General features: G+C 35.9%; 1 protein-coding gene across 2 annotated transcripts in view; it reads right to left on the reverse strand.

The window, feature by feature from the left end:
* Positions 1 to 13,206, reverse strand: part of LOC116840860 (microsomal glutathione S-transferase 1-like) — a 19,750-nt gene extending 6,544 nt beyond the window's left edge. Inside the window, exons 1-2 of one of the 2 annotated variants that reach the window (XM_032808151.1) lie at positions 12,946 to 13,206; positions 11,652 to 11,798 (exon numbers count right to left, since the gene is read on the reverse strand). In XM_032808151.1, coding sequence (XP_032664042.1) covers positions 11,652 to 11,798; positions 12,946 to 13,059 — 261 coding nt within the window. In that variant the 5' untranslated portion in view covers positions 13,060 to 13,206. Of the gene's footprint in view, positions 1 to 11,208; positions 11,799 to 12,945 lie in introns of those variants that run through there. The other variant, XM_032808150.1, reaches the window with a different exon arrangement.
* Between the last annotated feature and the right edge of the window lie 6,045 nt (positions 13,207 to 19,251).

The raw sequence follows: 19,251 nt of genomic DNA on the forward strand, positions 1-19,251 counted from the left end.
TAAAAAAATTAATGTGACCTTGACCTGACCTTCGCTACGCAACCCAAGGTCAAACTGATGTGATCAGTAAATACATCTTTTTAAACGCCACAACTTTTATCTGAAACATTTTTTTCTAAAATGCTTAGTTTTCGAGATATTTCACCGGTCCGGGACTTTTTGAACACCCTGTATAATGTATAATTATATATAATTTTTTATAATTTTACATAATTATGTGTAAAAAATTTTTGGTAATTATATAGTTTACACTCCTCTTCTCCGATTTTGACGAAAAAAATACTCAATCGACATGCTTTTTAAAGGCAAACGACTTTTCTATGTGGAAAAATCATCGCTCCTACTGCGAAACGAGAAATTAATCGACAAAGTTGATTAGTATTGTAAGGTATTAAATGGGTATGGTCTATGTCACAACAAAAATAACAGTTTATTGTTCTTAACTACACAAGAGTCCTCTCGCCACGTGTACAGTGCACGCCGCACTCAACCGCTAAATTGCTACTCACTGCCCCTGAACCGAAATATACGTATATCGGTCTTAATCGAACTCTACAAACGACGAACTCAACCTCTTCTTCCAATTAACACCGTTACTAAGTAACGCGCGGGAAGTAACTTATTTTCTGCCTACGTGTCATCTTGACTAAATTCTGCTACACACACACACTTTCGACGATCACCTTCTTTTTTTTTCTCTACAGCGCCGCCTGTTCTACCCTATATCATCCGCTTAATCCGACAGATGTCGCTCTCTTTACCGATTACAACTATTTTAATATATATATATTTCTTACAGTTCGACCATTCTGACAATATATTCGTCCTCGAATCATTCCGGTAAGGCTACCAATCCATTACTTTAAACTCATTCTTATGCCTAGTTACGCCAAACGTATCACACAAAAGCAAATTGCACACTAATTATAATATAATAGCTCTTTCCTTTAACTGCTTACCATCCAATTCTAAATAGTAATAACAATAACAGCTTAAACCTCCACTCGCACATCGCTACTCATCTTCGAACAATAATATCCTTAATCACGGCGAAATTGGTTTAACCCAGGGCTTCAGTTTATCTGGCGAAAGAATCGTATTATACACCTTCGCTGTCACATTAAAGCCTGGAATATCCGTTACAACATACCGATTTTTGTTCAATACCTTGGAAATCATATAAGGACCTCTATAACACGGTTGGAGCTTCCGACTGTCTCCTGCCTTAACATGTCTATGACGCACCAATACTCTATCACCTTCCTTATATTTAGAGGTTTATGTTTCCTATCGTACACAGTCTTATTATATTGTTTTAGTCTATCAGTCGTTTCAATAGCTAGATTTCGCATACTTTGGCGGTCTTCGCTCCTGAACATGTCGACTTCAGCCAATTTATCCACCAACTGTGTCAGATCTGCGTCTGAGTGGTTTCTCTGATCATAACCTAATAGAAGTTTAGATGGAGTCGTTTTTATAGACGAATTATAAGTATTGTTTACCACGTATTGCGAAAGATCCAAACACGATCTCCATTCTTTCGAATCCTCTGTTTGCCTCAGTAAACAAGATTTCAGAAAGCGATTCGCGCGCTCCACTAGACCATTCGCCCACGGAGAAGCTACCGCCACCTTATGATGTTTAATGATCAAATCATCCATAAAGGCCGAAAACTCCTGCGATGTAAAGGCTGTGCCTCTATCCGAAACAATTCTTTTCGGTACTCCAAAAACATTGAAAAGGAAACTGAAAATATCACGTGTCTCTCGAGACGTCGTCGAACGCGCAGCAAAGTACCAGGTGTATCGGGTCATCGCGTCTACTACAACCAATACAAACTTCAAGCCGTCAGACGCCTGTGGCAATGGTCCGAAATGATCTATATATATTATCTCAAAAGGAATCACCGGTGTCTCTACGATTTCCATCTCCCCTTCGCGGGCGTTCACAGATGCGTTTGAGATTAGACAAGTTATACAGTTGTCAATATAACCTCTAATCCTTCTTCGCATTGACGGAAACCAATACGTTTGGAAAATTCCTTCGAACGTCTTCTCCAATCCGCAATGCGCCATTTCATCATGGTAGCATCTGATAATGGAATTTATCATAGAATTCGGGATCACGAAACGATCACGAACTGTATCTTTTCAGTAAACTAGACCATCAATTAGCTTAAATTTCTCGTCTTCCCGATACTCAAGGTTATCTGCTATCTCTATTAATCTCGCATCTTGGAGTTGTCTAAATTCAAGCTCGCGTTCTAAAGGTAATCGCTCTACATACGCGATTCCTCTGCTTAGCGCATCTACATGGCACATCTTAACTCCTGCTCTATGCGCTACTTTAAACCGATAATCCTGGGACGCCAAGATCCATCGTGCCACTCTCGGATTCAGATTCGCTTTATTAACGCCATGAACCAACGCATTACAATCTGTGATTATTTTGAACTCTAACCCATACAAATATATGTGAAATCTAACGACCGATCTAACAATGACTAACATTTCCAATTCATAGCTATGGTAATTAGCTTCTGCCTTATTTGTTGCTTGACTAAAATACGTAACCGGTGCCCATTGACCAGAACTCTGCTTCTGTAACAATATACCAGCTAATCCCGACGCACTAGCATCCGTATGCAGTTCCGTATCTAACTTAGGGTTATACAGTCTCAACACCGGGTATGAGGTCAACTTCTTTTTTAATAGGTGAAACGCCTCATTACACTTATCATCAAAAGCAAACTCAGTCGTTTTTTTCACTAGATTATACAATGGTGCTGCTATTAACGAGAAATCTTTAATAAATCTCCTAAAGTAACCAGCCAAACCCAGAAAACGCTGAATCTCGTGTACGTTTCTCGGACAAGGAAACTTCTCAATCGCTTCGGTATGTCTTGGACTCAGCGTAATACCTTCACTTGAAATACTATAGCCTAGATATTCAATTCTTTTCCTCAAAAACTGACACTTCTTGTAGTTAAGTTCAAATCCATACTTTTTAAGAATCAACAGTACTTCCTTTATCGTTTTTAAATTTGAGTCAATCGTTCGAGTTGGAACTAGAATATCATCTATGTATACGATCACTTTATCCTCCCGAATTAAAGGTTGCAAAATCTGAATCAAACGCTTCTGAAACTCAGCTGGAGACTCACAAAATCCGAAAGGCAAACGCGTGTACTCAAATTGACCATCCGGGGTCGCAAACGAGAAATATCTTGTATCTGATGGATGTACTTTGATTTGATGGAAACCATCCCTTAAGTCCAACAAAGTGAATACACTGTGATCTCCTAACCTGGCCAGATAATCCTCAATAAGTGGAAACGGAAACTTTTGTTTCGCTACCCTATCATTTAAAGGTCTAAGATCAACACACAAACCCATACTACCATCTTTTTTACGCACCGGCACTACTCTTGCACAATATTGCGAGGTACTTGGTTTAATAATCTTCCTCTTCAGTAGATCATCCGTGATCTCACGAATCTGCTTCCTTTCTTGAAATGCGAATTTCCTCGAAGCATACGCGTAAATCGAATGGTCTTTTAGACACACACGAACCCTATAATCGTCTTTATCTTCGTCACACTTTAAGTTATCAATTTCATCTACAATTTCCATTAACTTCTCCTTAACTCCCGAATCAAAATCTATTTATGTATCTTCCACCGGGTTTGCCCTTGAGACAGCATAAATATCTGCTAGAGGAAAATCTCCAAAACAATTATCCTTAGTATCCGCAGATAATTCGAACGATAACGACAATTTGTCCGTCAGAAAATTACGTCCCAGAATTATATCGTATTCAAAGTCATTTGACCTCAGAACATTAAAGTCGACCGACAACAACTTTGATGCAAAACTCAATCGTACATTCGCCGACAACATACCTATCACATCTATCGCTTGATTCGATAAGGTGTTAAACCGGCGAACGTTATGACCCTCCTCTAAACTGTTTTGCCCTAATAACCGCACGCATAACGACTTTTTGACAAACGATACCGGGCTACCCGTGTCCACCAGCGCTTTTACATTACACAGAATCCCGTTCAATTCGGTAATAATGAGATAAGGTTCGCTTATCGATACTTTCCATTGTTGAGAGATCGCCAATACCGACGACTCCTGGTCCTTCACCGTAGTCCCATGGCCAACATACGGTCTATCTGTCTGCTGGATCAGCGCTGTTGTCACCGTTCTCGATGGTCCACCTCTTGTCGCTGGTTGATCTCGCCTCATGTACTTCGAACACTCGAAAGAACGATGCCCCTTTTCCTTGCACGCAAAACACATCAGCTGAGCTGACCGGCAGTCCGCGTGGTGATGCCCCTTTTTCCCGCAGTTTCGGCATACTCTAGGTTTCCCTCGGTCGGCTTGTCTAACGTCTACCCCCCCTCTGCTGAACGACACCGGAGCTCTTTCCTCGTGACACGCTGTAGCCGCCAACTGACACATCTGATCCACAAACTGATCAACCGTGTCCGCTCGAATCGTAGCCGCCATCGCTCTCAAGACCTCACTAGTAATTCCACTTATGAGCAGATTAAGCGTATCTTGAGTTGTTAAGTCCAGACTATACATTATAGACATCTTTTCAATAGCGTATTCCTGAAATGGTTCTTTGCCATTTCCTGGCCTCCACTTTCTGCATCGTAGCGAGGAATGGAACTCGACGATCAAACATCCTTGTTAGGCTTTGCTTCAAACTAGCCCAGGATTCCAGCACCGCACCTGTCTGCGAGTCGTACCATTTTCTTGCCATTTTAGTGAACTTACTGGAAGCCGCTAACATTGTAATCTCTTCTGCTGCTCGGTGGGCTCTTGCAACTTGTTCCACTCTCTGAATCCAACGTCTCACATTCTCCATCGGTTCCCCCGAGAATTCAGGAATCTGTAGAGCCAGTAATGTCACTGCACTAGCCGGTGAATTCGAACTGGCAACCGATCTTTCACTTGAAGCCGTCGATAGAAGTTGTGGAGAAGGCTCCTTTTGTATCACAGGCTGCTGTGGCAAATCCGCTGCACTTCGGTTTACTGCTGATATCAACTGTTGCATCTGTCCCATCATTTGAGCAAGCATGGTCACGATATTCTGTTGTGAAGGATCCACTGCCGCCGGACGCTCTATTTCCGCCACTGACTCGGCTTGTGCCCCCTGAACCTCAGTTAGCAGAGGTGCGTTACGTCTTGGAACAAAGTCATGCATCGGCCCATGTTTCTCAAGGTGAGTGATTATTGTCTCTATCAGAATATCTCTTCTTTCCGAAAGAGGCAATCCATACCGTGAAGCCTCGGCTTTCAATAGGTCCAAGGGCAAATCTTCCAGTCTTTGTTTCTCCATCCTAGTCTTTGATCGAGTTGCCCTCATAGATCAACACAGTTCCGTTTTAATATCAACCGCACACGTCGAGGCAGAAAGAGAACCGTTCGCTACTTGAAACACCATTGTCTATCAAGGTCGTATAAGAGACGGTCCCAACGCCTATATCGAAAAAATAAGAATTTGCTAGAATTCACTAATTCCACATGAATCCCGTAATCCCACTTCTGAAAAATTGTCCCCTGTAAGGTATTAAATGGGTATGGTCTATGTCACAACAAAAATAACAGTTTATTGTTCTTAACTACACAAGAGTCCGCTCGCCACGTGTACAGTGCACGCCGCACTCAACCGCTAAATTGCTACTCACTGCCTCTGAACCGAAATATACGTATATCGGTCTTAATCGAACTCTACGAACGACGAACTCAACCTCTTCTTCCAATTAACACCGTTACTAAGTAACGCGCGGGAAGTAACTTATTTTCTGCCTACGTGTCATCTTGACTAAATTCTGCTACACACACACACTTTCGACGATCACCTTCTTTTCTTTTCTCTACAGCGCCGCCTGTTCTACCCTATATCATCCGCTTAATCCGACAGATGTCGCTCTCTTTACCGATTACAACTATATTAATATATTATAATAAATAGCGTAACTTTGAAGCCTCTTAACTCGAAAAGTACTTAACGAAAAAATACTTAAGTATAGTGTTTTGGAAAGCTCTCGAGATAAGCTACAAGAATATACAATAAAAAATGGGGGTATCCATTTAAAAACATCATTGTGACCTTGACCTGATCTTTATGACGCAACTCAAGGCCAAACTCCTAATATCATAAAATAGATCTTTTTAAACTCTACAACTTTTGTATTTAACATTTTTTTATACAACGTTTTGTTTTCGAGATATTCAGGTGTTCCGGTATATAATATTCACCCTGTATATATTTCTTACAGTACGTAGGTTAGAAAAACTGTCATATCGACAATATATAGCGATATAGACGTGCTCCGTGAACAAACTACAAAAAGTTTTAAAACTTTTTTTTAAATAATATCACTTCCCATGCTGTCAGGATAGCAGGAGCCACCGAACTGAGTATGTCGGTAACACTGTATATGTCGTATGACAGTTTTCCTAACCTTAGTACTGATCAACTTTGTCAATTAATTTTTCACTTCGTAGGGCAAACCAATGTTTATTTCTGCCAGATTCTTATTTTACATACAAAAACGCATCGATTGAATATTTTTTCGTAAAAATTGGAGGTAAAGAGTGTAAACTGTATAATTACTAAATTTTTCATTGAGTGACTATTTAGGTTAAGTTCATCTTGCACGTTTCGTGCTGGAAGCATCATTTTATCTTTTTCACTCATTACACGCTGAAGGAAGATGGAATGATATTTTCTGCACGAAAGCGTGCAAGACGAATTTAGCCTTAGAAAGAATTATGATGTATATTTATTTAATCTAACCCAACCTAACCTAATTTAATATGCTTATACTTATCGTTCTCTACCATTAGCTTATTTCTACTGCCACGTGTCATTAGAAAGAGACAGATTACTTATCACAAGTATGTTATTTTTTTGGAATGTAAGACGCGTGCTGATAATAATGATGAGCGTCGTTTATATATGCGACGCTCACAAATACGTTCTGCTGCCGCTGTCCTGTATTCGTCAACTCTGTACAACGGCGCTTTATCACGGGCTGTGTGAGAGTAGACTGATAGACAATAATATTGGTATTAGTAAAAACACCGCGGTTATACTAAATGGAAGAGGACTTTTCTGATCCTCTCGCTTAGCTGTACACCCCTATGGAGTTGTTGTGTTACAATTATCAGACATCTTATACAGGGTGTCCCGCATAAGACGTACGAAAATAAAAATATAAATAGAACACATCAAAGTGAACAAAAATTGTACAAATCATTTTTTAAACAACCACGTAAAATTTCGAGATATTAATTAAAATAGGTGGGCATATCAGAGCGCGGCGACACGGCAGGCGGGACATACGGCTCGCCGCGGCCGGCAATGAAAATAGAAGAACGCATACGTACACGGACGCACACACGGAGCTACTCATTTCAGTATGCCAAACGATTCACCTCTCTGGCCTGTGCTGAATGGTAGAGGGCGGACCGCTTGAGTCACAGCGCAGCCTAGTAATATAGTGCGTGGGTGTCGCGCGTGGCGATTGGAAGACAATGCACCACTGTCTATACTTGTACCACTGTACTTCTACATTGCCCCTTGGTGCGGTGCGGCAAGACGTAGGAGTGCAGCGGTATAAGTATAGGCAGTGATGCGTTGTCTTCCAATCGCTACGCGTAGACATCTGCGCCCTATATTACTGGGCCGCGCTGTGACTAGAGCGGTCCGTCTTCTATCATTCAGCACGCTTTCCCTTAATCTTTCGCAATTAATTTCTCGATTATTATTACGAATATCGCAAAACGGTATAGGATTTTTATGTTTATTTTAATCCGCTCTATGTTCTCACGAGAGCTTCGTAGATTGTTCTGAAACACCTTGTATATAACATCATCTGATCGCCGCGTTTGCGCACTACTGTAAAAATACACTCCTCGGACATTGTCTGTCCTTCCATTCTGAGACAAGCTCCTTTTAGGCTGCGTTCAGATTCCCCACCCGGGTGTATTCCGGGTGTACGACTAGTTATATTTTTGTTATTGCTTATCGAGAGATCTCGTATCCCTCGATAACTTAACGATAACTATATATATTTTATCGACATTTTTAACGACACCTATCGTTACATTCAATTATGGAATACCACTTTTTGTTATAGTATCGTTAAATATGCGTAACGATAAATCATGCTAATGACATTGTCGTTAAGGAGTTACAGAATTCCAGTACAATAGTACAATGCACATGTTTCTCAGCTTTTCAGTATATCATCGTTTCGTCCCTAGTAAAAATTACGGACAGAAACTGACAGAAAACGCATCCTATTCGTTTCTGTTTGTACTATGCGTTTCTTGCATTGCAATTACGGACAGATACGGATAGAATATGTTCATAATCTATCGGTTTCTGTCTGCAAGAACGGATTGCAAACGGATAACTGTGATTTCCGTTTCTGACTGTAAATACGTACAGGCATCCTGTCCGTTTCTGACTGCAAATGCATCCTGTCCGCAAACTTCTGTCTGCAAATGGTATACGCAACCTGTCAGTTCCTACCTGCATATACATCTTGTATGTAGATGTACGTATACATCTTGTCCGTTTCTGTCTACAAATGCGTATACGCATCCTGTCCGTTCCCAGCAACACAAAATATTTATAAAACATTTACAAAATATTTATAAGATTTACTTGAATATTTTATAAATATTTACTAAAATATTTTTGTGACCTTTGATTCAATAGATGATAAATATTTATGATAAATATTATAAAAATATTTATTAAAATATATACATTTTTCTCTTTTCTTAAACTTTTCTTAAATTTTCCACTAGTATTTTCCAGTATTACTAGTATTTCTAGTAATTTTCAACTAGTAGTATTTCACACACTACTTAATTCAATGTAAATTGTACTTCGAAAATTTGCTTACCAATTGCTGAGATTCGAATCTGAGACCTCTGGTTCTTGAGTCGTTTACCTACTGGGCCACTATTACTTTGACTGAGAGACGCATCGTATTGTATACATATGGTATATACGAAAACAAATGATTTATTTAAAAGAAAAGAACAGATCCTTTTATATGGAAAAAGTATGTTCAAAAAGTATGTAAAAAGTATATTTAAAAAAATATTTACTTGTTTTAAAAGTAAGTAAAATGCAAATAAATCATTTTGTAAATTTAAATAAATTCTTTTCTGATAATAAAAGAAACACAAAAATATAAATTTAATTTAAAACTTTAACTTGAAACACAAAAATATAAATTTAATTTAAAACTTTAACTAGAAACACAAAAATATAAATTTAATATTAGAATAATATTTAATATTACTTTTAATATTAAAAAATAATTTATTTAAATGTATAACATGATTTACTTGTATTTCATTTACTCTTAAAGCAAGCAAATATTTATTTAAACACAATTTTTACATTAAAAAAACTAATTTTTTTCTTGCAAGGAAATTATTTCCTTATTCTTGTATATATTAAATCAAATAAATCAGTTTTTTATCTAGAAATTCATAATTTTATAGCTCATTTTTTGCAAATTTAAAAAAATATTACTTTATATTTATTACATGTTTTCTAAAATCTAAGAAAAATGTTTTAAAGTTAAGAAATTATATTTAACAAAATATATTTCCTTATTTCAAAGAATTTTTTTTCAGTGTATACGTTACCAATTTAAATTTCGATTTTCTTATTTCTTTATTAATTTAATAATTATAAATAATTACATTTATATTTTATGTATATTTATTGAAATATTTAAAAAATATTACTACAAATATTTGTTTCTTGTTTACCATAGATATTGTATAAAATATTTAGTCAATATTTTAATAACATTTTGAATAAAGATTTTGATACATTTTTCTTCATGTACATAAAATATTTATAAAATATTATTACACATACTTATTTTTTGTTTAACATAGATATTGATAGAAAATTTTTAGTCTATATTTTAACATTATTTTGAATAATTTGAAGAACTTTTGAAGAATTTTGGTAATTTTTTCCTTCATATACATAAAATATTTATAAAATATTTATGTAATATTTTTAAAAAATAATTTGAAATAAATATTTATGAATATTTATCATAAATATTGTGTGCTGTCTGTTTGAAAATTGTGTCCGAGATAAAATTAAACGTAGCATGTTGAGCATAAGCATGTTACTTTTATCAAGTTGACCAATACCTAGGTAAAACACAGACATATGACGTCAAAACGACTCGCTGTTGGCCAGCCCAATGAAAGTAATATGCTCATGCTCAATATAGTACGTTTGATTCTATCTCGGACACAACTTTCGGCTCATGCCCTATTCATATATTTTTGAGATTAGTATAATAAACAGATGCGTTGACTGTGGTGAGAAATTACACTATCATAAACCCTCAAAAGCAAATCGATATCTATGTACACGTCTACCGACAGAAAAAAACGGATAGGAGCGTATGTATATCAACAGTAAGAAACGGGTATAGGGAGGCTAGTCTTTACATACATAGGGACAAATAAATATCCTAGCTGGTTCTGCAGACATAAACGTAAAGGATGCATATCCACATTTACAAACAGAAACAGATAGGATTTCTATATGTAATTGCGGACAGATACAGAAGAAGTGTGATTACGTGCAGGATGCGGACAGAAACGACAGGATTGCTGTACGTAATTGCGGACAAATGCAGATAGGAATCGTGGCGTATAGAATGCAGACAGCAGTCGACAAAATTTTTGTACGTAATTGTGGACAGATAGAGTTGAAATGTGATTACGTACAGGATACGGACAGAAACGGATAGAATGTATTGCTGCAAATGCGGATTTTCTATCCGCATGTTGTATTTGCAGATATAACGACAGCTTACAGTTAGAAACGGATAGCAATCCTGTCTGTTTCTGTCAGTTATTTTTACCAGGGGTGTTTCAAGTGTAATTGAGAGCGATAACAGGCGCAATGGCGCTCGTACTTTGGGGAATGCTCGAGAAGCGTGTGAATTTGTAACAAAAATAATTTTCTTTATCGCATAAAGACAGAGTCATAACATGTAATGTTGCAATGTAACATGCATTTAATATGCACCTGTTTTCTTTCATCTGTGATATGAGCGATTTCATACTGGATTATATCCAGTATATTTTCCCTCATGAACTTATTTGAGGTATTTCTATGAAATTCGTTTCAATATCTGAATATCAGTATATTTACGTATATTAAAAAAACATACATGTATGATTATATGTATACTTTGAAATATTACATTTGTGAAAAAATCGTTAAAGATACGATTTTGTTAATTACAAACTTCGTCTATAAGCCTGCGAGGAGTAATAATTTCATTCTTAATTCCATATGTAAATCCCACTATTTCTGTTCAATCTGCTAAGTTCATTATACCACCCACCCAGTTGAATAGTTGCACGGAAAAATTACAAGTAATATAATAGCGACGCAATCGCCTCAAAGCCGGTAATAGCGTATCCAACGAAGAAAGCTATAGCTCTTGTGGGTTGTTGTGGCATAACCGCATACGACAGAGTATGGATTATTCGAGAAAGTACGAAGGTTCGTATCAGCACCTTCGCCAATAGTATCGAAGGTCCAGTGCTCAGCCAGATGTACGTCATTATGAACCACGGCACAACGTTCTCCAAATCGTTTAAGTGAGATCTTCTTACACGCTCTACATCCGGATCGTCGAATGCCACCTTCGCTTTTGGCAGTGACGACTTGAACGAGGCAACATCGACGGCATTAGCAAATACCTATAAGAATAATTAATGTGTTTTTTACAAGAGTTTTTCTCAAGAAAGCATCATAAAAAGAAGAGGGAAACAAAATCGTTTATTAACAATTGCGCGACATTAGTCGAATCTGTTGGGCATATTGCAGAGCATTGATATTACCGACTGATCTGACGTCTCGGTATATTGTTAGTTTATAACGCAATATTCACTTGTTCATCATTATCTAAATATTTCGCAAAAATCTACTTATATATACGTATTTATGGTATGAGTAATACAACATATCTTTGTAACTGTATTTTCATTGTTATGTATTTCAAAATAGTCGTGCTATAAAAATTCTAAAAAGTAATGAGAATTTTTATAAAATAAATGAATTTGTATGTACCTGGCAAAGTATATGCTTCTACATTGTGGAAACATCACGTATCTTCGTTTATAAAACTCATTATCATAGGCCGGTATTCATAGTCTGATCTTATATTTAAAATCATCGTAAGTACTGCTTAAGATGTCATGAACCAATCACAAAGCCATATTCGCATCTTAAAACATTACTTAAGATAGTCTTGAAATAAGATTCGACTATAAATACCGGCCATAGTTATCTATCGCGTGGATAACTATGAAAATACAGTCTTGCAGAAATATATATTATCGCGTCGCATATGTGCGGATTCATGAAACATACTTGTAGGTTATAAAGCATGAAAAACTGCGCAATTCCACTTAGCTGGTAAGCTGTGTAGAGTTTAGCAGTTACGAGAATTCCCGTAAGAGGTCGTTGAGTTGGAATGATTCGGTGCTTTAGACGTGGAATTAAGTATGCAACCGTGACATGCGATTCTTCGTGACAGGAATCCTTCTCATCTTACTCTCTTAACCTTTAACACTTATACAATTAATAATCCGAGCACCAATTGATCTTGTTTTCCTCTCACAAATATTGTGTGTATATATTATTCAAAACACGCCGGTTTCTCGTATTGCTGTATATCCTTAATTTATTTAAATAACAAATTCGATATTTTATCTTTCGTCGCTTGATGAGAGAGCAGGAAATATAATATTACGTAAAATAGAGATAACGTAGCAGGAAACACCGATCCATACCATATCTTAACGAGAGTATAATACGTTGCGGGAGGCGACTTATTACACATACCTGTTTGCGATATCGTTGACGTACAGTTAATGGCGGCATTGCTAGTAATTTTAGGACCAATATACTGCCCCAGAACCCGAATACCTTTAGAATTTCCGGATTGATATCGGTCATTTTTTCCTCACTTTTAGGTACTCTTCAATTAAAATGTGTGGTGACCACGTATGTCTTGTACTACACGTTGGAGAAAGGATTACAGAGTAGTGATCTGTAGTGGTTACACTCGCGCGTCTCGTACGCATCTGAGCGGAGAAACACTTTATCTACGCGATATATGTGCGATGAACGATAATATGTACGTCCTTAATGGAGTCGTGCAAAAAGAGAATTTTAAGTAAAGATAATTATGAATCAGCAAGATTCAACATAAGAAATAAGGAGTCGACCAAGTATTATCATATTTTACTTATCAATGGGTATTCATCATATATGTTGTAACTGAAATATATCAATTTTTAACCGTAAATAAAGTACGAAAAATAACTTTTACTCTGGCGTATGGATCACGAAGAAATATTTTATTTAATCAATTTAAATTTTGATTCCTTTCAATCCTATAAACTATGTGCGTGTAATTCAAGAGTACATCCCAGACCACAATATCATTCGTATATATTATTTTTATACTGAATATTCTGTAAACATATTAAACGTACGTTAATTATACAGTTGCTGTAACACACCATTAATTGCAACACATACAATTACAGAGTTATTGGTATTGCAGCAATGATATTTGGTTGTTGCAACCAGAATGTATTCAAGGTAAGTGTCATCCTAACATATTTCTGGTTGCTACAACTGGATCAACTGCATTGATGTGGTTAATGTATTGAAATAACGTACGTAATATATTAAGAACATACCTATAACATTTCTCTTAGTATATCATATCTCGTACATTCTCGGGACATACTGAGAATATAGAAACCGTATAACTTATATACGTATAGACCAATCATCGCTTTTATATGGGCGTTTCAGCCAATTCCTTTCTGTGCGAGTTATATATATTAATGAATAATTATATATAATTATACATTAATATATATAATATATAATTATATATAATGTGTAATTATATATAATGTATAATTATATATAATGTATAATTAGATATAATGTATAATTATATATAATTTTTTATAATTTTACATAATTATATGTAAAAAATTTTTGGTAATTATATAGTTTACACTCCTCTTCTCCGATTTTGACGAAAAAATACTCAATCGACACGCTTTTTAAAGGCAAACGACTTTTCTATGTGGAAATATCGCTCCTATTGCGAAGCGAGAAATTATTCGACAAAGTTGATTAGTATGTAGGTTAGAAAAACTGTCATATCGACAATATATAGCGACATAGACGTGGCCCGTGAACGAACTACAAAAAGTTTTAAAACTTTTTTTAAATAATATCACCTCCCATGCTATCAGGATAGCAGGAGCCACCGAACTGAGTATGTCGGTAACACTGTATATGTCGTATGACAGTTTTCCTAACCTTAGTACTGATCAACTTTGTCAATTAATTTATTACTTCGAAGAGTAGACCGATGTTTATTTCTGCCAGATTCTTATTTTACATATAAAAACGCATCGATTGAATATTTTTTCGTCAAAATTGGAGGTAAGGAGTGTAAACTGTATAATTACTAAATTTTTCATTGGGTGACTAGGTTAAGTTCGTCTTGCACGTTTCGTGCTGGAAGCATAATTTTATCTTTTTCACTCATTATACGCTGAAGGAAGATAGAATGATACTTTCTGCACGAAAGCGTGCAAGACGAATTTAGCCTTAGAAAGAATTATGATGTATATTTATTTAATCTAACCCAACCTAATCTAATTTAACCTATATGTGAGCACGCGCGCGCGCTGATTGTGCACTGTGTGGATATGAGTATGTGTATAGGTTACGATGATAGGTGAATATACTGAAGACATCCCATAGATACTCCTATAATATCTTAGACGATATTCTCAGTATACACTGAGAAGCAAGAAAAGGATGACATAGAAACGATCTTACTATGTTTTCAATATTTGCAGTAACGTATTTCGAATATTCTGAGAATATATACGTAATATATTTTTACGATTTTCGTAGAACATTCTGAGGATGTTTTGTGCTGTTAAGAATGTAGTGTTTCGCACGTATTTATTGGAGTAATGTGTGTTGTGTGTAGTCGCATTTTACAAAAAAGACTTTTGCATTTAAAATCTTTAAAATCTTTTACATTTTTAGTTTTTGAAAAAAAAAAATTTGAGCAATGCTGACTTTATATTTAAATTTAAATTCGGTCTTCCCTCTCTATAGAATTATTAAAATTCTTTTATAAACTTTTTCTGCAAAATTCTTATGGAGTGATTAAAATTCTTCAGTAAAATTTCTTTTACAAAAATGCAGTCACGCAAATTAAAGATTAGAAATGATATGTTTTTATTTTTTCTCAAAATAAGGCATGCTGAAGTTTGATAACCCTCACAGCATATTGCCATAAGGTTACAGCAACCTTAAATTGTAAGATGGTAATATTATACGGAGATTAATAAACCTGTCACTAACCTTCTAATAACATGAAAATATTCGTCCATGCTCATTCCATTAACATTATCCATACAGCACAGAAATATTGCAGGAACATTGTAGAAATATTTCATTGCAAGATTGCAACATTGCAAATACATTGCGAGATATAACTGTAACATTACTATGATGTTGCAGCAACGGTAAAATGTCCACTTTCAGAAAGATTACGTTGTAATATTATAGCAATATTGGAATGCAATATACAGAGTGTCTCACACTCTCCTCCGGACATTTTGTGGGGACGTAGAGGTTGAGGTGAACATAAAAGTCCTATACCGTTTTGCAATATTCGCAATAATTATCGAGATATTGTAGAAAACTTGTAAATAATCATACAGAATATGATAAGTGAGTTAGTAGCGACGACTGCCGTCGTGTACTTATACTTTAGGTCAAATTGAACAAAAAAGTCCTCTACAATTTTCCAAATAATCACATAGATTTTTAATTATTAATTAAAGAAGATTATTGCACAATTTTGCGTGATAATGCACTCATTTTCTTTAATTAATAATTAAAAATCTATGTGATTGTTTGCAAAATGGTAGATGACTTTTTTGTTCAATTTGACCTAAAGTATAAATACACGACAGCAGTCGTCGCTACTATAACTCATTTACCATATTCTGTATGATCATTCACAAATTTTCTACAATTAATATCTCGATAATTATTGCGAATATCGCAAAACGGTATAAGACTTTTATGTTCACCGCAACCTGTTCTACGTTTCCACAAAATGCCCAGAGGAGAGTGTGAGACACCCTGTATATACAGAAATATCATACTAAGAAATACTGAAAAATTATTAGTAATTAAGTATTACCAGTAGTTCAGTAATTTTTTAGTCAATACTTAATTTCTAATGAATACTGATAATAAAGTTACTGTTAAATATTGATAATTATCAAATACTGAGAATTATTGTGCGAAGATGAAAAATAAGAAAATCATAATATTTAAAAAAATATATTTATAATTTCTAATTTTCTCATGTCTCATAAACCACTAGGTATCAAAGATTGTCAATAAACACTCCACATTTTCGTGAATCCTCCTTCAATAATTTCGATCCCAAGCGGCATATCACCGGTTACTCTCCTATGTCCTGACTCCGTTAAAGTGTTTTGCTTAATCTGATGATCGAGCGGCGATTCCCAATGACTCCAACAATATTCTTATGATTTATGCTTATATAATGTATCCTTATAGTGTTCACAGTATATTATAACATACTTAGCAAACACCAAATAGTAGTTATATAACTTTTACTTGGTATTTGTTGGATAATTTGCTCATAGATATTGAAACAATGCAACAACATTCGATATGCGATGAATATTGATGTAATGTAGTGAACCAGTGATAATTACTTTTAAATTTTTAACAGAATGTTATAATGATTAATTTAAACAAAAAAAAAAAAAAATAAAAAAATAAAAAATCCAAGAAAATCCAAATCAAATAAATCGAATTACAAAATTTTGAAATAAACTTTTAGAAAATTTTAAACTATTTAAAACAATAGTGGTGTTTCATCAAATGACATGGTTTCCTTGAACGAAATAAAAGTTTTTATTTTCATCATTTTTAAAAATGATATTTCGTTTAAGAATATAATATTTTAATGAAACAAAAAGAAACCACAAAAATAAACAAGTACAAATATTAAATCTAAAGAAAGTGTTTTCTCCGAAAAACGGTATAAGAAGTATAAGAAATATTTTTCTCTTTCTGGAGCGAAAAAAATACGCAGATCTCGAACACACGGCGTCCCGCCGCCACCTAGTATGCCCTCCTCCTTCTATGGTGGATCCCCCATGGCGCATTGCGTCCAAGCACCCGGGGGCTGCCAAAAAATTGGTGTCTACCCCGGGGCTTATTTGTATTATTTGCACCGGATGAGGAGAGGCAACGGTAGAGACGGGCATACATGGACAGCAGGTCTTAAAGGATAGCAACCTTTGACTTTGAGAGACTGACAGCTGTACCATTTGGTACAGTAACATTATTTCTCTCTGTAGTCGCCGTGCGCTCGGGATCGCGCCAGAGATGTCGCTTCCGAACGGCATCTCTGAGCGTTATTTAGGAAGAGGAGAGTGTCGTGAGCGTGGAGCGTCAGGTAGCTCAGTGGTTTAGAGCAGTCGCCCGACAAGCGAAAGACCCGGGTTCGAGTTCCGGCCTAGCAGGACCGCGCTCTCGATATTTTTCTCTTTCTGGAACGAAAAAGATACGCAGATCTCGAACGCATGGCGTCCCGCCGCCACCTAGTAAGTATGCCCTCCTCCTTCTATGGTAAAAACGGCATAAGAAGTATAAGAAATATGTAATAAGACAAATTCTAGTATTAATGACTGCCGTTAACAAGTACTATTCTATAACCATTATTGATGTGAAACATTACTGCATTTGAAATATAAGTAACAAAAATAACCAGTAAATAAGTAAAAAATATTATATTCGTAATATTTTTTAAATATTGCTAAAGTAATATTGCAAATTAATGTCACTGCAATGTCTCTGCAACATTGCACTGCAATATACATCTTGCAACGTTGTAGCAATATTGCTGCAAGCTTCTGTGCTGTATGGGGAGTATAAACTGTTTGCAACGTTAGTATAATCGACGTCAGTCGGAAAGATTGTCCGGATTTTTTGTGATTTTCGGAACGCATCTGTCTTGTCCAATGAGAAAATTCTCTTAGGGTCGATTGTTTTAACTTCTTGGTAAATTAATTAATAGTTAAATCATATGTCTGTTTTTCCCTTAGTTTAGACAAAGACGGATATATGATTAATTATCAGTTAATTTACCAAGAAGTTGGAACAATCGGACCTTATTAACCAACAAATTCTTCTATTGAATAAGATGAATGCATTCCGAAAATCATAAAAAATAACCTTTCTGACGCCGAGTCAGAACATACACCGTTGCACTTTTAGTGTTACATGTGTCGAGATCGCCGCAAACGATTGGATATCCTCTCCACCAATCGTTCGCCGAAGCACTTGACGCTCGTTGAAAACGTGCTGTTATTCACGAGGTAAATGCCATGGACTCCGCATACGGCCAGAAAAGTAAATCCAACATGTAGAAAGAGATCATAGACATAATATACATAGACTCTGCATACAGTCAGAAAAGAGAAGCCAATATGTACAGCCCTTCTGTTCTCTGTTTCTTTCTGCACAGACAAAGTATGCAATAAGATTTAAGTAAGACGTTTACTTAAATCGCCAGTCTAGTCGGGGTGCAGTTGTGCTCTATAATATTATGGAAACGAAAAATGGACGCACGCGTGACAAAAAAATGACAAAATAGGAAGAAAACTATAGCTTATTCTCACTCTCTTTCTAGATGTTGGCTTCACTCTATTAGACGACGAACATAGAACATTCGGAGTCCATGTATACTATATCCATGGTGAATGCTCGGATATTACCAGAAAAGATTCTCGGAGCAGCAAACGTTCTTCTACTTTATGCTAGAGGCTGCGTTCCGAAATTCACTACCAGTACTGAAAATCTATAGTTCATGTTACATATACTATAGAATTTCAGTACTGGCAGTGAATTTCGGAACGCAGCCAGAGTCCCGAGTGATGATTTGCTTGATTCGCCATCTTAACTTCACTTCCAACCGCAATTGAGCAAAAGTAACGCGACTCACTTTCCATGCAAACAGAACATCGCATCAGGCACGCAGCTCAT

This window comes from Odontomachus brunneus, unplaced genomic scaffold (assembly GCF_010583005.1).
Source record: "Odontomachus brunneus isolate Ranch 3 - 2012 unplaced genomic scaffold, Obru_v1 Obru_scaffold_012, whole genome shotgun sequence".
Classification (NCBI taxonomy): Eukaryota; Metazoa; Arthropoda; class Insecta; order Hymenoptera; family Formicidae; genus Odontomachus; species Odontomachus brunneus.